The sequence below is a fragment of the Oryx dammah genome, unplaced genomic scaffold (assembly GCF_014754425.2).
Source record: "Oryx dammah isolate SB20612 unplaced genomic scaffold, SCBI_Odam_1.1 HiC_scaffold_28, whole genome shotgun sequence".
NCBI classification, from domain to species: domain Eukaryota; kingdom Metazoa; phylum Chordata; class Mammalia; order Artiodactyla; family Bovidae; genus Oryx; species Oryx dammah.
This window is the reverse complement of record NW_024070212.1, coordinates 99891249-99906911: the sequence shown is the minus strand read 5'-3', so window position 1 is coordinate 99906911 and position 15663 is coordinate 99891249. Positions and strand designations below refer to the sequence as shown.

Here is a 15663-nt window from a genome sequence, read left to right as displayed (position 1 = left end):
TGGAGTCTAAAGGTGCCCAGGGATGAAAGGTGCTTGGGGTCAGATTGATGCGCATGGTTGCGACTGCGAAACCACCTACCACGGCTGTGGGTTGGGCTTTGTTAGCCGGCACCGCCTAGAATGGGCGGGGCCGGGGCTCTCTGGGGGCGGGGCCTAGGGTAGGTGGGCCCCGTTTCCCGGGTGACAGCCGCGCGGAAGAGGCGGAGCTAGGGCCCCAGTCCCACAGCCTGGCTCCCGGGGCCGCGACCTGAAACCGCGGCCTCCGAGAGTCGATCAGTAGTAGGGCAGAAGAGCGCCAGAGGCCAGCGGCTCTGGACTGAGCAACTCTAGTCGTGGGGACGGGAGGCAGAACGGAATAGGGCTTGGGAGAGGCCGGTCCGAGTGACAGGCTGGGGGCGTGGCCTGTGAGACCCGGAAGCGGGCGAGGCGTGAGTGGGCGTGCCCGGCCCTGGGCGACTAGCGGTATCCCAGTAACCCAGCGCTCGGACCCATGGTCCCGCAGGTCCAAGCGTGCGGCCCCGCGTCTCGAGGGCGGCGGCGCGGGCGGGCCATGCCTGGGGACTCCCCGTCGCTGTGGGAACTGGTGGAAGAGCACGTTCCGCTCCCGGAGCGGCCCGAAGTGAAGAGGATTCTAGGGGAGACGACGGTGGATCTGAGCCTGGAACTTCGGGCAGAGGTGGGGCGTAAGAAAGTGGGCCCCATGGCAGACCTGCCCCACGACTTGGATGATTTGCTCACCTTCTACGGGTCCCTAACCCTGCCCAGTAACTCTCGAGCTCTTGTCGGAACTTACTGTCCGCCCAGCCCTCTCCAATTTAACTGCCCTGCCCCTCATTCCCCCAGCTCCCCTGCCTCCCTTCACTTCCCTCCGCAGTCGCCGAGGTGCCCCAGCTCTCCTTGCAGGTGGTGATGTTACGATCATTGCTCCAAGAGGCTCGATCTATCCAAGCCCCAGGATCGCGCCCCACCTCTGACCTCTCCTCCCTTCTGGCACCACCGCCCCTCGTAAGAGATCTCGTGCGCCAGGAACTGCGGCAGCTGCTGCAAGGTCTCCGCCGGAAGGCCATCTGTGAGGGCAGGTTGGAGCTCCAGACCTGGGGCTGGGGCCTGTCTCCAGAACTCAGATGGGCTAGCCTGGCAACTGACAAGGGGCCAGGGTTGCCTTTCCTGTGGTTCCCTGGAAGGAGCCCCTGAATTGCCTTTATGCATCTTCTGCAGGGACCAGACCCAGGCTTGGGTCCAGTATAGCCCTAGGGTCCTGCGCTTTGCCTTGGAGGAGCCCAGGCATGATTTGCCAGAACAGGAGATGTTCCAGATGAGAGCTGGTGAACCCAGGTATAGTAATAGGAGAGGAGGGATCTGTTCTTGCCGGGCAAAGGACCCCGGCCAGCTGGTAGGTCCCACCTGCAGGCATGGAGGAGCTCCTGGTCTGAGACTGACACTTCTACAGCCACTTGTGGTAGGAGTCAGCCCATGAGGGCTGCAGAGCCTCAGGAGACACGTGCCAACCCTGGGAGCTTGGTTCGATCTGGGTTTTAGAATATGAGGAACAGACTTCCAGACAGATACAAAGAGAAGCGCCTTGCAGGAAGAGGGTGCACTACACGCAGATATGAGTGGAAGGAAAGACTTCATCCAGTGGCCAGCTGCCCCTCAGGCTGGGACAACCAGGCTGCGAGGACTGGGTTAGAGAGGACTGGGGACTGAATGAGACAAATGAGCAGCAGCATGTTCATCAGTGAATGGTAGCAACTTATTTCTCACACATCCTTATGAAGGGGGTGATGTCTCCATTTTGCAGATGAGGATACTCAAGCTCAGAAAGGATGATTGACTTTCCCAGGCTCATACACAGTGAAGGGTGGCAGAACCCATGTGCAATCCCAGGCTCCAGATCTCCTCTTTTTAGCACCATCTTGTATTGCCTTTGTGAAAAAGCACAAAATTGTCTAGGAGAAATGGTATTTGTGTCCTGAAGTCCTGGGGTGAAGCAGCATGGGAGAGTGAGGTTGACTTCATCTGCCAGCAGCTGTCACCAGGACCTCAGTGTCATCAAGGACCAGCTGAACATGTCCCACATTGACCAGGTTGCTGGACACCTGCGGTGAGGTCCCCAAGTGTGTGCAGTGGGGCTGGAGACAGGGAGGATGGGACTGTGGATGGACCCTGATGTACTGGGACTACTGGGAGGAGAAAGGAGGGAACACACCTGGCTGGGAGACCCAGGAGAGTGGGGCTGAGAGGTGGAAAGGGCAGGATGCTGATGAGGTTGCTGCCAGGAAATCGGTCAAGTACAGATGCCTACATGGGCCTTGGCCTGAGGACTTTTATCCTGGGAGGTGGGAGAGAGATAACACATAGCAGAGTTTTTTTAAAGAAGGGGCGGGGCTGTGATGTGGGAGAGAATGGAGGCAGGAGGACCTGCAAGTCTAGTCCTGTGGTGTAGAAGAGAGAATGCTGCTCCTCAGGGTGGGCACTGGGAAGCAGGCAAGGAGAGAGGACATGCCCTGCCCAGGAAGAGGCTGGCGGGGCTGCAAGGCTGTGCTGGAACAGCATGATGGCAGCAGAGGCAGAGGTGGGCTGCGATAGGAGAGCCTAGAGGAGGCTCCTGGGGAGGCCGGGGGTGGGGACCACATGCAGGACTCTGCTGAGACCCGGGTCTGCAACGCTGCTTCTGGTGCTGCACTGTCCGTGTCCCAGGGCCCTCCTGGAGGAAGAGTGCCGCGCGCTCGAGAGGGAGATTCCCATCCTGCAGGTGAGCTGCAGTCCTGGACCGCCCCGCCCCCAGCCCTTCTGCTGAGCGTAGACACCCCCGTCTCTCACCCAGGGCATGAGATCCACATACATGGGTCTATGTTTGTCTGTGCCTGCAGAGGTTGTGTGAACCCTGGGTCCATTTGTCCTGTGTGCACACTTCTTATGTGTGTGATCCCTAAGTACGTGAACCCATATTCCAGTTGAGTCCCTAAGTCCGAGGTCAGCACTTTTAGATCAACTGCTGGGTCTGCCCAGGTCTTTTGTCTCCTTTTCTTCCCCAAATCTGGATTCAGGCCTGCCACCCCCTTGCCAAGCTCAGCTTTTCAGGGAGAGGCTGGTGTTCCTCTCAGGAGTACCCCCACATGGTTGGGATGAAGAGACTACATGGGCTGGTTCCTGCGCCCCACCATGGGGATCCTGGCCTGGGCACCCTGCCCAGACCTGCCCCACCCCTGCCGTAAAGGCCAGGCACTGAGCCAGCTCTCCCTGCAGCGCTGCCTGGAAGATGAATATACAGGGGCCCCTCGGTCTTCTGAGGCAAGCCTAGAGCCCACCCTGGCAGGTGAGGACCTTAGCAGGCCCCAGAGCACCCAGCACTCTGTGCCACCCCCACCCCCCATCTCCCCTGCGCCCTCCCCATCTTGTAACACACCCTGGAAGACTGGGCGCTGTGTCTCAGGTAGAAACTTCTCTTCCAGAGCTAAAGGAACAGAAGGCAGCCATGCAACAGGAGCTGCAGTCACCCCTGAGGCCTTCCTGTGTCTTCCCCAGCCACAGGTAACCCAGAGCAGACCGACAGCTGGATGGGGCAGGCTGAGAGGCAGGCCACGGCCCCCTCACAGCTACTCCCTCCCATTCAGGCCACAGACCTTGGGGTCCTCCAGCCAGGGCCCTGGACCCCTGTCTTGCCTCCACGAGGCTGCTGGAGTTTGGGCCAGCCCTCTCCAGTGCTGCCTGCCTGCTCCTCCTCTGGAGCACTGCCCCAAACCTCGCAGCCTGGCCTCCACCTGCCGCTGGGGACGGAAGATTCGGTGCAGCCCCGGGAAAAGGCCAGCTTCTACTCCGATGTCCAGTGCAGCTCCCCAGGCCCCAGCCTGAAGCGCTGCTCAGGAAGGAGGCTTCAGCTTCGGTTGGCACTTGTCCTGTCTGCTACTGCCCCCTTTCAGCTGCCAGGGCCCAGCCCACTTCAGATCTAGTCTAGGATGAGCCCTCCCCAGGATTCCACTGCTCTCTGTCTGCCTGGCCCTCACTCTACCTTCTCGCCAGGTCCTGGGTGTCCAGTCCTGACTGTCACAGCCTCTGGCATTTCTCCTCCCAGGCACCCCCTCCCCCCAAAGGCCTCGCAGAAGGTCTTGTCCCAGCCCTGACTCATGTCCCCCCTGGAGGACACAGACAAAGCACAGCAGCAGCTTAGAGACAGGAATAGAAATTTCATTAAAATCTATGGACTTTAAAATCCTAGTGGTGCGCGGATGGTTGGGGGTGGGAGGCGCACCGTTATTGCTACAGAGGATTAGAGGCGGCTCTTCCGGGGCTGTCACTGCACAGAGGGGCATGGAGGACGGACACACGGACACTGCAGGGCTTGGGGGAAGGAGTTCTGGCTCCAGAGAGGGGTTGGGGCACACAGGCTGGGGCGATTTGGCACGTGAACCAGGGTAGCCCAGTTTGGGAAGACTGGGCTTTAGCCTGGAGGTGGTAGGAAAGGGGGTGTCCTGTAGAGTCCCCTTCCTGGGGCTCTGGGCTCAAACCTCCTGCTGAGCATCACCCCACCCCTACCCCCCAGAAACGAGTTCTTTGGGCAGGCTGTTGGGTCATGGGCCTCTGCTGGGCTGGCCCTGACAGCCAGTGCTGGAAGGAAGTGCAGAGACCTCAGAGCCACCGAGTGAGGTGCAGGTGGGCCTGGAAGACAGATTGGGCCCGAGGCCAAGGGCAAGGGGGTGGCAACCACAGATAATACAATTTTTACAAAAATAATCACACAGACAAAAGGGCCGAGCCACACAGCCTGACCCATAACACTGCACAGCCCCCCGGCTCCTCACCCTGCCTCCAGGTAGGAGGATCCGAATTAGCCTGGGTGGAGGCTGGGGTCCACCCCAAGGGCAGGAACACTGGTCAGCAGCTGAAGGCTCAGGGCAAGGGACAGGGAGGAGACCCACCCAGCTCAGGGCAAAGTGTGGGGGCATCAGAGGCCACGTGAAGCCCAGCAGGCCTCTGGGGACCTGGCCTGAGACCCCTCCAAAGTGCTATTGGGCCCCCCAGCAACCCCCCCATCACCCACACCCCCCAGCTGCCATCTTGGCATCCAAAGGACCTGTAAACACTAGGGACATGAGCACGAATGACCGCGCTAGCAGTGGTGGCCAAGGTGACAGGTGCCACCACCGGCCAGGGCATGGTCGGGGCAGGTAGTGATACCTATCCACCATCTCCCCAGTCTCTGTGTTGGGAGCACAGGGTGGGGGTGGGGCACTCCCCCCAGCAGCTGTGCTCATATCCGGGAGTCCTGCAGACGGCTGGAGCCATTACTGCCCACCATGGGAATCTGGGCCTTGTCCGGGTGCAGCGGCTGGACCTCAAGCCCGTCTTCAGGGGAGGGTGCAATGGTGGGGGCGTAGCGCCCTGTTCGGTGCTCCAGGAGGGCGGGACCCCAGTCTCTGCTTGGCTTTGTTGCATTTTTCAAACGCTGCAGGAGAGGTAGGCATGGGGGACGGACGGGCGGGCAGAGTGCATCAGAAGGGAGCCCTGGAGTGCCATCCATCCATCCACCCCCTTCTGAGTCACCTGGCTGCCCCTGCCCCCACCCCTCACCTGGAGGAGGGTGTCCCCATCTGTTCTGCAGAACTGGAACAGGGCGTAGAGTGGAATGCAAATGACAGAGGACAGGGCCATGAGGAAGCCAATGGCCACGGCCCAGCTTGGATACTGGTATTGGTTGTAGGTGATTGGCTGGTACTGGATCACCGAGAAGATGAGAATGAACTGCAAAGAGTGGGGGTGGGGAGTGGGCATGAGTCCTGCCCAGCCCCACCCCGGCCTTAGGCCTCCTATCAGCGCTGCTCCCCTCCCTCTCGTTTCCCAGACTAGAAAGAGGATCTCAGGGAGGGCAGGGTTGACATCAACGTTTGGGTAGTGGAAGAAGCTGATGGCACCAGGGGTCCAGGGTATGATGGGCAGGCGGGCACTGTGGAAGGGGAGGGGTCTGGTTTCTGGATAACCCCGAAGCAGCAAGAAACTGTTCAGCTGCCATGGCCCTTGGAAGGCAGTTCTACTGAAAGACTTGCAGTGGCCCCCCACTGCCTGCTGAAGTAAGGCTGAATCTGTGGCCTTTAAGGCTTCAGTGGCATTTCCCATCTACTGAGCGTTTTTTGAATGCTTGCTCCAGACCCGGGAGCTCCTGGGGTTGCATCATCTCTAGGTCTTCAGTGCCCAGCACAGCGCCTGGCACAATCTCATGTGCTGATCTGAACTGACTAATGCAGGGAGGTGGGAGCAATGGGGGAAAGGAAAGGGAGGGGTCCTGCCAGTCTGGCCGCAGAGACAGCAATGGACAGCCAGGGGAGGCTCCGAAGCCCAGAAACAGTGTCAGGTTGGGGGTGCTCTCAGGAACCACTGTGGAAAGAGCCGAGGGACACCAGAGATAAAGCCTAGCGTTGCAGCAACAAAAATACTACAGGAAGCAGAAAGATGGGCAGGTGGCTCATGGGCCACCTGGAGGGCCTGGGGCAGTGGGTGCTGCTTGCCAGGAGGCCTCAGCATACACCTCCCAAGCCTTCAGCTGCATCTTGGAGCTCAGGCCCCTCCAGCCTTTTTAGTGACTAAATTCTAGAAGTCAAGACCTGTATCCACCCAGGGAACGCTGCACTTAGAGGAGCTTATAACAAGTTTCCTGAATGGAACTAGAGCCCGATCTAACGTGTGGACAAATTCTTTATTTAAGCTGATAGAAGGATGGAGTTTGTAAAAAAAAAATTTTTTAAGATCTTTTCAGCATTATGAAGAAGTAAAGCCTCCAAAGAAAACTAACAGCCCAGAAGCACGCTTCCACAGAGCCTGTCATCCTCACCCGAAGGTGATTCCAGCCTGGCTTTCTGAGCACAGAGAGGATGCTGCGGGCTTTGCCTCAGTTTCCTGGAGACACTGGACCCAGGCTGCCTCCTGCCTCCTACCCTGCCTGGGCAGTGCCCTGGGTCTCCCCACAGGGCGGCAGCTTCCTGGGAGCCCTGGAGGATGAGCTCCGCCAGGGCAGGTCCTGGGCCAAAGCCACAACCTCCGAGGGCACAGCGCTTGGCCATGGCGTCTGCCCTCTCCCGCCTCCCACCGCTTACAGGACACTTCCGCTCCTCCTGTTTCAAAGCTGGGCCAGTGGCCAGAGCTGGTGCCTGTGCCAGGCTCGGGAAGATCCCACACCCCATGTGATGGAGGCCTCAGCCCTCAGGGGCCTTTTTTTTTTTTTTTTTTCCAGAAACATGAGCCAAAGTGGAAATCTGGTGCTGACCTCTCTGTGGCACAGAGGAGCTGGCACGATGGGGGGCACGACTCCAGACACTGCCCTGACCATCGGGCTGACCCCTCCGTCACTCAGAGATGGCCCTACCTCTTTTCTGTGGAGGGACCATTATACTAGCAAATCCCTCCCCCCAGCCCCCACCCCAGCCCCCGACTTCTCACCCTGATCAAAAAGGAACAAAATCAGGTTTGTAGTCCATAGACCACTCCTCCTCCTAAACTTGTTTCTAGTGCAGCATGGTCCCAGCACACAGGCTCCAGATCAGACCACCTGCTTTGCATGAGGACTTTGACTCTTAGAAGCTGTATAACCTTGGGTCAACTACTTAACATCTCAGGGCCTCAGTTTCCTCATCTGTAAAGTGGGGATAATAATGAAACCATGGAGAGTTGTATCCTGAGACTTAGTATATTGTTCCTGGTCATGGTGGGCTTTCCCTCCACTGCTTCCACTCCCTGCTGGGGGGTCTGTCTTCCAGGTGTTGAATACTGGTGGAAACCCAGAACTCCCCCTCCCAAGCCAGCCCATTCCAGGGTGGCTTAGGCGGGTGTCCCGGATCCTGAGCTGATACCTGACTTGCACAGCCTGCTTCTGGAACATGCATTCACACCACATATCCTGAGCACTCCAAGCACCTCAGCTATAAGGGACTACAGACACAAGCTCAGCAAGGCTGTCAGAGGCCCAATGCCAATGTCAGTCATGGTTCCTGAGACTCCTCTGGGGGGATGCCAGGTGGAAATACCAGGGAGAGAGGGCCGGCTCTCAGCTGCTGCCAGCCTATTTTCCCCTTCTGAAGCTGGGCACTGTCTTCTGTCAAATACAGGGCCCTGTGCTCCCTTCCTAACCCAAGGCCAGGGCTTGGGTCATTCTGAGTCTCCACACCTGTCTGCCTCTATACAGCTTTGCTCAGACTTCCAATAACCAGAGCTGTGGGTACGGAGCCCCCAGGGGGAAGCTCTGGCCTGAAGAGCTCGTGCTCTGCCTTGACTGGTTCCCAACAAAAAGACGCTCGCCACGGGGGCAGCAGGGGAGGGACCAGCGAGGGACTTACAAAGATGATAGCTGGTGAGACGAAGCGCCAGCAGATCTGGAAGAAGAGGGGCGGTGGGAACCCCAGCATCATCCGGATGTCCTGGAAGTAGTTCTGGTGCCCTGGAGAGAGGGAGGTCAGCAGCCCACAGGACAGCGTGGGCAGGCCAGGGGCTGGGACACGGGAGGCCGTGGGAGCTTGGGCACTTACCGTAAATGTACATGATGGACACACACATGATACAGGAGATGATGACCAAGGAGAAGCTGGCCGCGTAGTTGTCCATCAGCAGCAGCCAGTAGATACCTGCCTACGGGCCAGTGGGCAGCTGAGTCAGGGGTGCCTGAGGCTACGGGCCCCTTCTCTCCCGTCTTCCCCTCATACCCTGGCAACTCCCACCCAGCCTTTCCCTTGGTTCTTACTTGGCTGGTAAGAGGGATCCCCAGAAGGAAGCCAGCCACAGCCACGCCCAAGGTCACGTAAGTCTTTTTCTGCAGGATCCACTCGTTCCCTACCTCATCCACAATGGCTGTGACCAGCGTCTCTAGGAGGCAAAACTGCAGGACACGGCCATCAGAGCAGGCGCCTACTCTTGGCCCCGCCTCCTCCCGCCCCCAGCCACAGGCTCGAGTCCCGCCCCTCCTACCTGAGTGCCCAGCCCCAGCAAGATGAGCATGAAGAAGAAGAGCAAGGACCAGAGTGGGGAGATGGGCAGCAGTGTGAGGGCCTCTGGGTATGCCACGAAGGCCAGGCCCGGGCCGTGGTCTGCCACGCGGGACACGTCCACACCCAGGTGATTGGCCATGAAGCCCAGGATGGAGAAGATGACGAAGCCGGCATAGACACTGGTGGCACAGTTAGTGATGCTGATGATGACACTGTCTCTAATGGGGAGGGAAGCACGTGGTCAGGACACTCAGCTTCGTTCCTCCTGCCTAATTTGGGCCAGGCCGGGAGACTTGGAGATGGGGAAAGTTCTAGGAACAAAAGCACCCCTATTCTCATCTCTGGTCTGTTCTGGGCCTCCTTAAGTGGGCTTGAGGCTCTGAGTCCTTACAGACCTCTGGGGCATCACTGTCATCAGCCCTTCTCTCTTCTGCCTAAGTGTTCTCTGTTCTGCAGTGACTGGACCCAGACCTGGCACTGCCAGGATCTCCAGGCTGTGAGCGGAAGGGAGGGTCCTGGCGGGCCGGGAGGCTACACTGGATCTGGTGGGTTTGGGGGAAGCAGGGTCAGGCTGCAGAGAGGGCAGGAGCAAGGGGGCAGCCCCAGCGCCAGCAGGGAGACTCTCACCGGTAACAGTTGTTGTGGAACTTGTTGTAGGAAGCCATGGTGACAAGGCCGCCCCACGCGCAGCCCAGCGAGTAGAAGATCTGGGAGGCGGCGTCCCCCCAGACCTGCAGGAGGAGCTGCGCTCAGAGGCTGGCACCTCTCTGCCCCTCCCCGTCCCTCCAGGTCACCTTCCACCCACAGCCCACCTTGGCCTCCAGGATCTTGTCCCACTGTGGGGTCAGGTAGTACATGATGCCCGTGAAGGCTCCTTCCAGGGTCACGCCACGGATGAACAGGATGGTCAGCACCACGTAGGGGAATGTGGCCGTAAAGTACACCACCTGGGGGTGAGAGGGGACCCACTGGACTCCTTTGGGCTCTTCCTACCCCCCCCCAACCACCCCTCTTTCCCTCCTACATGCTTTCATCACTCCCACCACCACCCGTCCACATACAAAACCCAGGGAGGGGAGGCAGGATATTTCTGGGTGGGCACAGATCCTGGAAGGAGGGGGACTTACTTTCCCTGAAGACTTGACCCCTCGGATGAGGCAGAGGAAGACGACCACCCAGGAGACACCGAGGCAGCCGAGGAGGGGCAACCGCACCTCCCCGAAGTTTCCGATGTCATCCGACAGCTTCAGCACATACAGCCTGGAAGGGGATACTCTGTCACTGAGGGCCAGCCCCGCCATCCAGCAACACATTCCCAAGGCCCAGGGCCCAGCCTGGCAGCTCCCTCCTTCCTCACAGAGTCCCAGCGGCTGGCTTGTCTGAGATGGGAGCCTTGGCAAGGCCCCAGACCCAGCCTGCTCAGCCCTCTCTGCCTGCTGCCTCTCCCAGGATCCTTGAGGGTGCCTGCAGGCCACACCCCAGGCCTGGGCTAGCTTCCTCAGCCCCTGGGGTGTGGAGGTCTCCCTGTCCCTGCTCAGACCTGGCCCAGGTCTTTCCTTTAGGAAGGCCCTCTCCTCCAGACTAGACACCCCCTATCTGGTGTCACCTCCTCCAGGGAGCTTTCTGTGACCTTTTCACCCACACTAGTCCTCCAACTCTGATGAACAGAGGGAGGCAGTGGAGTACTGAGTAAAGATGGAGGCTTCCCAGGTGGCACTACTTGTAAAGAACCCACCTGTCAATGCAGGAGACTTAAGAGATATGGGTTTGATCTCTGGGTTGCGAAGATCCCCTAGAGGAGGAAATGGCAACCCATTCCAGTATTCCTGTCTGAGGAATCCCATGGACAGAGGAGGATGCAGGGCTATAGTCCATGGAGTCACAAAGAGTTGGACATGACTAAAGCGACTTAGCATACACACTGGAGCGTGCAGGCCTAGACTTGAACCTGAATTCCTCTCCTGAGTGTGCATGACTCTCTCTGGAGCCCTATGCCATGCCAGCTGTGTTTCTTCAATCGACTGGACGTTAATGTGCCAAGCCCTTGCTAGACGCTGGGCATATTGACCTAAATCAGGTATTGTAGGCACTGCCAGCAGTGTCTTAACCCCATGGAGAGGAGCACAGGAAGTATTCCTGGAAGAGGGGAGGCTTGAGCCAAAGTTTCAAAGATGGGGAGAAAGTGGGTGAAGAGAAATGAAAGCACACGCCAGGCTGAGGGCATGGGTCAGGGTCAGGTCATGACCCAGCAGGACAGGGTCAGGAACCGCCTGGGCATGTCAATAGCTCAGGAAGGCTGGAGGAGAAGGGGAAGGGAATAGAGAAGGATGAAGATAGGAAGGAACAAGATCAAGAGAAGTTGTGAAGTCAAGGGAGAGAAGTTTGGATTTTTTTCTGAGAGCAATGAGAAGCTTCTGGAGGGTTTTTAGGTCTCTCAGGGCCTCTCCTTGGCTCAAAACCTTGTAGCAGCTCCCATCTCTGGCCATGGAAAAACCAGTCCATACAGTGGCTACAAAGCCCTCCACGACCCACTATCTCCTAACTGCCATCTCTCAAATCTCCTCTCCTCCTGCTCCCTCCCCCCTACTCACTGCTCCAGCTCACTGGGTTCCTTGTTGTTCCTTAAATGTGCCAGGCCCACTCCCACCTCAGGGCCTTTAGACGTACTCTTCCCTGTCTGGCATGTTTTTTTCCCCAGACCTCCACATGTCCACATGGGTGTGAGATTTCTGCAGGCACACAGGGCCCCATGCTTAGAAGGGCCTTGTGCTTGCTTTAATGTCCTGCCACTGTCATCTTGAAATTCTGAACACATTTGCACAAGAGGCCCCATCTTTTCATTTTGCTCTGGGCCCCACAAATTATTCAGCTGGGCTTGTCAATGCGGCTCCCTCCCTCCTTGCTTCCTTCAAATCTTTATTTGGGTGTCCTCTTTGCAAAAGGGCCTATTCTGGATACCCGGACCAAAACTGCGACCCCTGCCCCAGCCTGGCACACCTTACCCCATTCCTGGCTGTATTTTCCTCAAGAGTATGTCTCCTATCGTACTGCCCATTTTACTGTTCGGTTTGTTATCTGCCCTCTATGGAGGCAAGGGTTTTTGTTTTGTTCACTCTCGTATCCTTCCAGTGGTTCGCAAAGTGCCTGGCACAGAGCCATGCCCAGTAAGCACTTGCTGAATGGATGAATGGATTAACATCATGGAAAATGGACTGGGAAGTATAAAGGGGAGTATCTGGAGGGGCCTGGCTTGGCTGCTGGAGCTGTCCAGGCTAGAACTGATGAGCAAGAGACAAATTACTGAGCCTCAGTCTCCTCATCTTTAAAATGGGCATCATAACATCAACCTAGGATAATCTGTAGATAAATTTAGAAAAATACAGGCTCCTTTTGTTCCCCTCTTTCAATGAGGACTTCTCAGCATAGCTCATAGGCTGTCCTCTAATCTTAGCTATTTTTACTTTTTTTTTCCAACTCAGTTCTCAAACCTCATGACAACATGTTTAATACTTTGTGATGGGTGGTCACCCTGGTCCCTCATGGGACAATGTTGCCAGGTCTGGGATTTGTTTGTTTGGTCAGCCCACTGGACTGTCAGACTTGCAAGCACCTTGTTAGGCCTCTGCCTCAAATCCTCGCCTAGGCTGCCCTTCTCACTGTGACCTGCAGAGGGCGCTGTCCAACACATCCCACTCCTGCCAAACTCCCGCCTCTGTGTTGGTTCACTCAACAGGCATCAGGATGAGAAACTTTCCAGGCTCTCAGTCCATGGGGGAACCAAAGACAAAGGGATGAATAAGATCCACCCCCTGCTCCCAGGAGAGGCTCCTGGACCGTTGCAGCTGTGCTTTCCAATCTTTTTCCCTTTGGGACAGGCAGAAAAAAATAGTTTGGGCCCATGGGACAAATAGGTCACTCAAAGCTGAAGGCTGAAGGCAGCAGGGCTGGAGATTCTGGGCTGCCCAAGCCCGACCGGACTGGCACACTATTTGGGGCACATCGTGTTGGGAGGCTCTGCCTTCCAGAATAGCAACCGGGTCTTACTGCTACAGCTGAGAGGTGATTTACTTTAAGCATCAGTACTCAAAGTAAACAACCCATTCCTTGCTCAAAAGATTCTCTAAAACCTTTATCTAGTTACATATGTTAAACTGGTAGTGCTTTGTATTATTTTTTTATTGCAAGAGTTCAGCATGCAATACAAGGGCTTAAAGAGTTTGGAAGGCTAGACTTCTGAACTCTAACTTTCTTTTTATGGCACCATATTTAATGTTTTGTTTTGGGTTTGGACCATGTGCTTTTGAGACCAAACAACTAACTGAAAAACTTTTGGAACCCCACATATTTACAAGTTGGCTTTCACATAACATCTCTGGACTTATTCTGCATTATTTTTTAATTTCCCCAACCAGATGGTAAATGCCTTGAGAACGGGACACTCTCATCTATTTCCCTGCATCTCCAGCAGTGGCTATCACTGTGCTTACTGAGTACCCATCACTTTCTTAGTGATTTCTGCTACATCGTTATAATAACAAGAATGATGTCGTAACCACTCCCACTTAATGGACAAAGAGTTGAGACTAAACCAGGTTTGGTGACCTCAGAAGGCCAAGCTGGTATGTAGCACAGCCAGGATTTGAGTGAGGTCTGTGTGGCTCTACAGCTGGCATGAAGACACTGGGAGAGGGGTGCTGGGATCCAAGTCCCATTGGGTGCCAGGTGTCTGCTGGGGAGATGAAGGCATGATCCTGAGCAGGCATCAGATCAGCTCTCAGAGGACTGTAAGGTAATGCTGTAAAGAGGTGGTGAGGGCAGGGAAGACTGGAAGCCAAAGAGTGGGCAAAAGGCAGACGTGGGCTCAGAAATCTGCCCTGGGAGCTCTTCTCCCTTTTAGAGGAGTCCATCTTTCTCTTGATTTGCTTTGTTCACTTGCAGAATGGGAATATTTTATAAAACCGGCACAAACTAGTAGGGTTGCCGTGCGGCTCATTGTGCAGCTCTCCAAAGGGTTGCTGGAAACTGTGGACCCAGAATGCCTGCAGAGGATCATCGGCCTGATTCACATTAGGCACCAGGCACAGCGGGGCATGTATATCCTGACAGAGCATTGAGGCCTAGTTCCTTAACATCTGGGAATCAGTCTCTGGATCTGAAAATGGGGGTGATAGCATATAATATGCCTAACACATAGTTCCCTGCTGGCTCAGGGGTAAAGAACTCATCTGGCAATGCAGGAGACTTGGGTTTGATTTCTGGGTTGGGAAGATCCCCTGGAGAAGGAAATGGCAACCCACCCTAGTATTCTTGCCTACAGAATCCCATGGACAGACGAGCCTGGAGAGCCACAGCCCATGGGGTTGCAAAAGAGTGAGCGACTAAACAGCAACAATAAGCACATAGCAGGTGCCGAGAAATGGGGGTGCTTGCTCACCTCATCTTGCTGAAGCCAGCTTGGGCAGCCCTCTCAAAGGTCAGTTCCCTAGGCTCTCCAGGAGGGGGCAGCAGGGAGCCATCCTGAAGGGAAGGAGTCCTGCCTGGAACTGGGGCTCCTTAGGGAGGCCTGGCTCCAGCCCCCGCCAAGGAGTGGAGTTCAGCAGGCCATCCTGTGGACCTCCTGACCCATGGCTAGTTTTCTTGGAGGGAAATTCCCCTCTAATTGCACTGGATAAAATCTGAGCTTTGCCAAGCAGTAGCCCCACCCTGGAAGACAGCCCCTGGGGTGAGAATTTCTGGAGCATCTCTTGGCTTTGTGCTTCTGGAAGCTTCCAGAAGGCTCTCCCTCATCTAGATCAAGTTGCCCAGTCCACACCATGCCTCAAATGTAGCAGAATACCTGAGTGGGAGGAGTCTCCTACTCCCCGCTCTGTCCCTGCTCTGAGTGCCGTTCTCGGTGTCTACTTGGTGCTCAGGAAATGACCCGTCCAGTGACTGAATGACCAAATATGCCCAGAGGCAATTTTGCCCAAACCTCACTGGGAGGCAACGGCTCTACGGTCTCCACCATGAGTCTTGAGGACGGGGACCACATCTTAGCCGTCTTTGAACAGCTATAGCACAGGGCCTTCCTTCCCAAGAGGCTCAGTGGTAGAGAATCTGCCTGGCAAAGCAGGAGGTGCAGGAAACACTGGCTTAATCCCTGGGTCAGGGAGATCCCCTGGAGTAGGGAATGGCAACCCATGCCAGTATTCTTGCCTGGAAAATTCCATGGACAGAGGCACCTGGCAGGCTACAGTCCATGGGGTTGCCAAGAGGCAGACACGACTGTGCAGGTATGCAGCAGCAGCAGCCCAGGGCCACTGGGCCCTGAGGCTCTGAGTGCTGGCCCTCTGCTTAGAGGACGTGGACCTGCTAGGACTTTGAGTGTCACTGGGACCTCAGCTGCCCAGCCCTGACTCTCCATCACAGTGCGGAGAAGGCCTCGAACCCTCTGACCGGCAGGGGAAGCCCTGTGCCTTTTGATGTCCTGGCCTCCTCTGTCCCAATACTCTGTCCTACCTGCCGCCAACCCCAGCTCCAGTCTGCCACCTCCTGGCTGCGGCTCATCTGCCCATGTCTCCCAGTCCTTCTATAGCTCCTTTTCTCCCTCCTCTGGGAAGTCTTGGTATTTTTATGGTTTGTTTTTTGAGCGTGTCATGCTTGGCCTGTGGGATCTTAGTTCCTCAAGGAGGGACTGAACCTGTGCCCCCTGCAG

General features: G+C 56.5%; 2 protein-coding genes across 10 annotated transcripts in view; one reads left to right on the top strand and one right to left on the bottom strand.

Annotated features, from left to right (window-relative positions):
• Positions 1-187: 187 nt before the first annotated feature.
• CCDC24 (coiled-coil domain containing 24) lies at positions 188-4218 on the top strand. Of its 6 annotated transcripts, none has more exons than XM_040231395.1 (8): positions 188-676; positions 904-1099; positions 1188-1335; positions 2030-2104; positions 2701-2755; positions 3250-3319; positions 3456-3534; positions 3618-4218. In XM_040231395.1, exons 1-8 carry the CDS (start codon positions 491-493, stop codon positions 3853-3855), a joined length of 1047 nt encoding a protein of 348 aa, XP_040087329.1. In that variant the 5' UTR covers positions 188-490; the 3' UTR covers positions 3856-4218. The 6 variants fall into 6 exon arrangements, with proteins under 6 accessions (XP_040087329.1, XP_040087326.1, XP_040087323.1 ...); XM_040231392.1 differs by having other exon boundaries at positions 190-676; positions 904-1079; positions 1219-1335; positions 2027-2104; XM_040231389.1 differs by having other exon boundaries at positions 191-676; positions 844-1079; positions 1219-1335; positions 2027-2104.
• The window catches only part of SLC6A9 (solute carrier family 6 member 9), a 31563-nt gene continuing 20069 nt past the window's right edge, over positions 4170-15663 (bottom strand). For 3 of the 4 annotated variants that reach the window (XM_040231384.1, XM_040231385.1, XM_040231383.1), the window contains 9 exons: positions 10097-10229; positions 9782-9916; positions 9597-9700; positions 8950-9187; positions 8726-8860; positions 8514-8613; positions 8325-8425; positions 5572-5742; positions 4181-5446 (listed from right to left, as the gene is read on the bottom strand). In XM_040231384.1, coding sequence (XP_040087318.1) covers positions 5252-5446; positions 5572-5742; positions 8325-8425; positions 8514-8613; positions 8726-8860; positions 8950-9187; positions 9597-9700; positions 9782-9916; positions 10097-10229 — 1312 coding nt within the window. In that variant the 3' untranslated portion in view covers positions 4181-5251. Of the gene's footprint in view, positions 5447-5571; positions 5743-8324; positions 8426-8513; positions 8614-8725; positions 8861-8949; positions 9188-9596; positions 9701-9781; positions 9917-10096; positions 10230-15663 lie in introns of all 4 variants that reach the window. The other variant, XM_040231382.1, reaches the window with a different exon arrangement.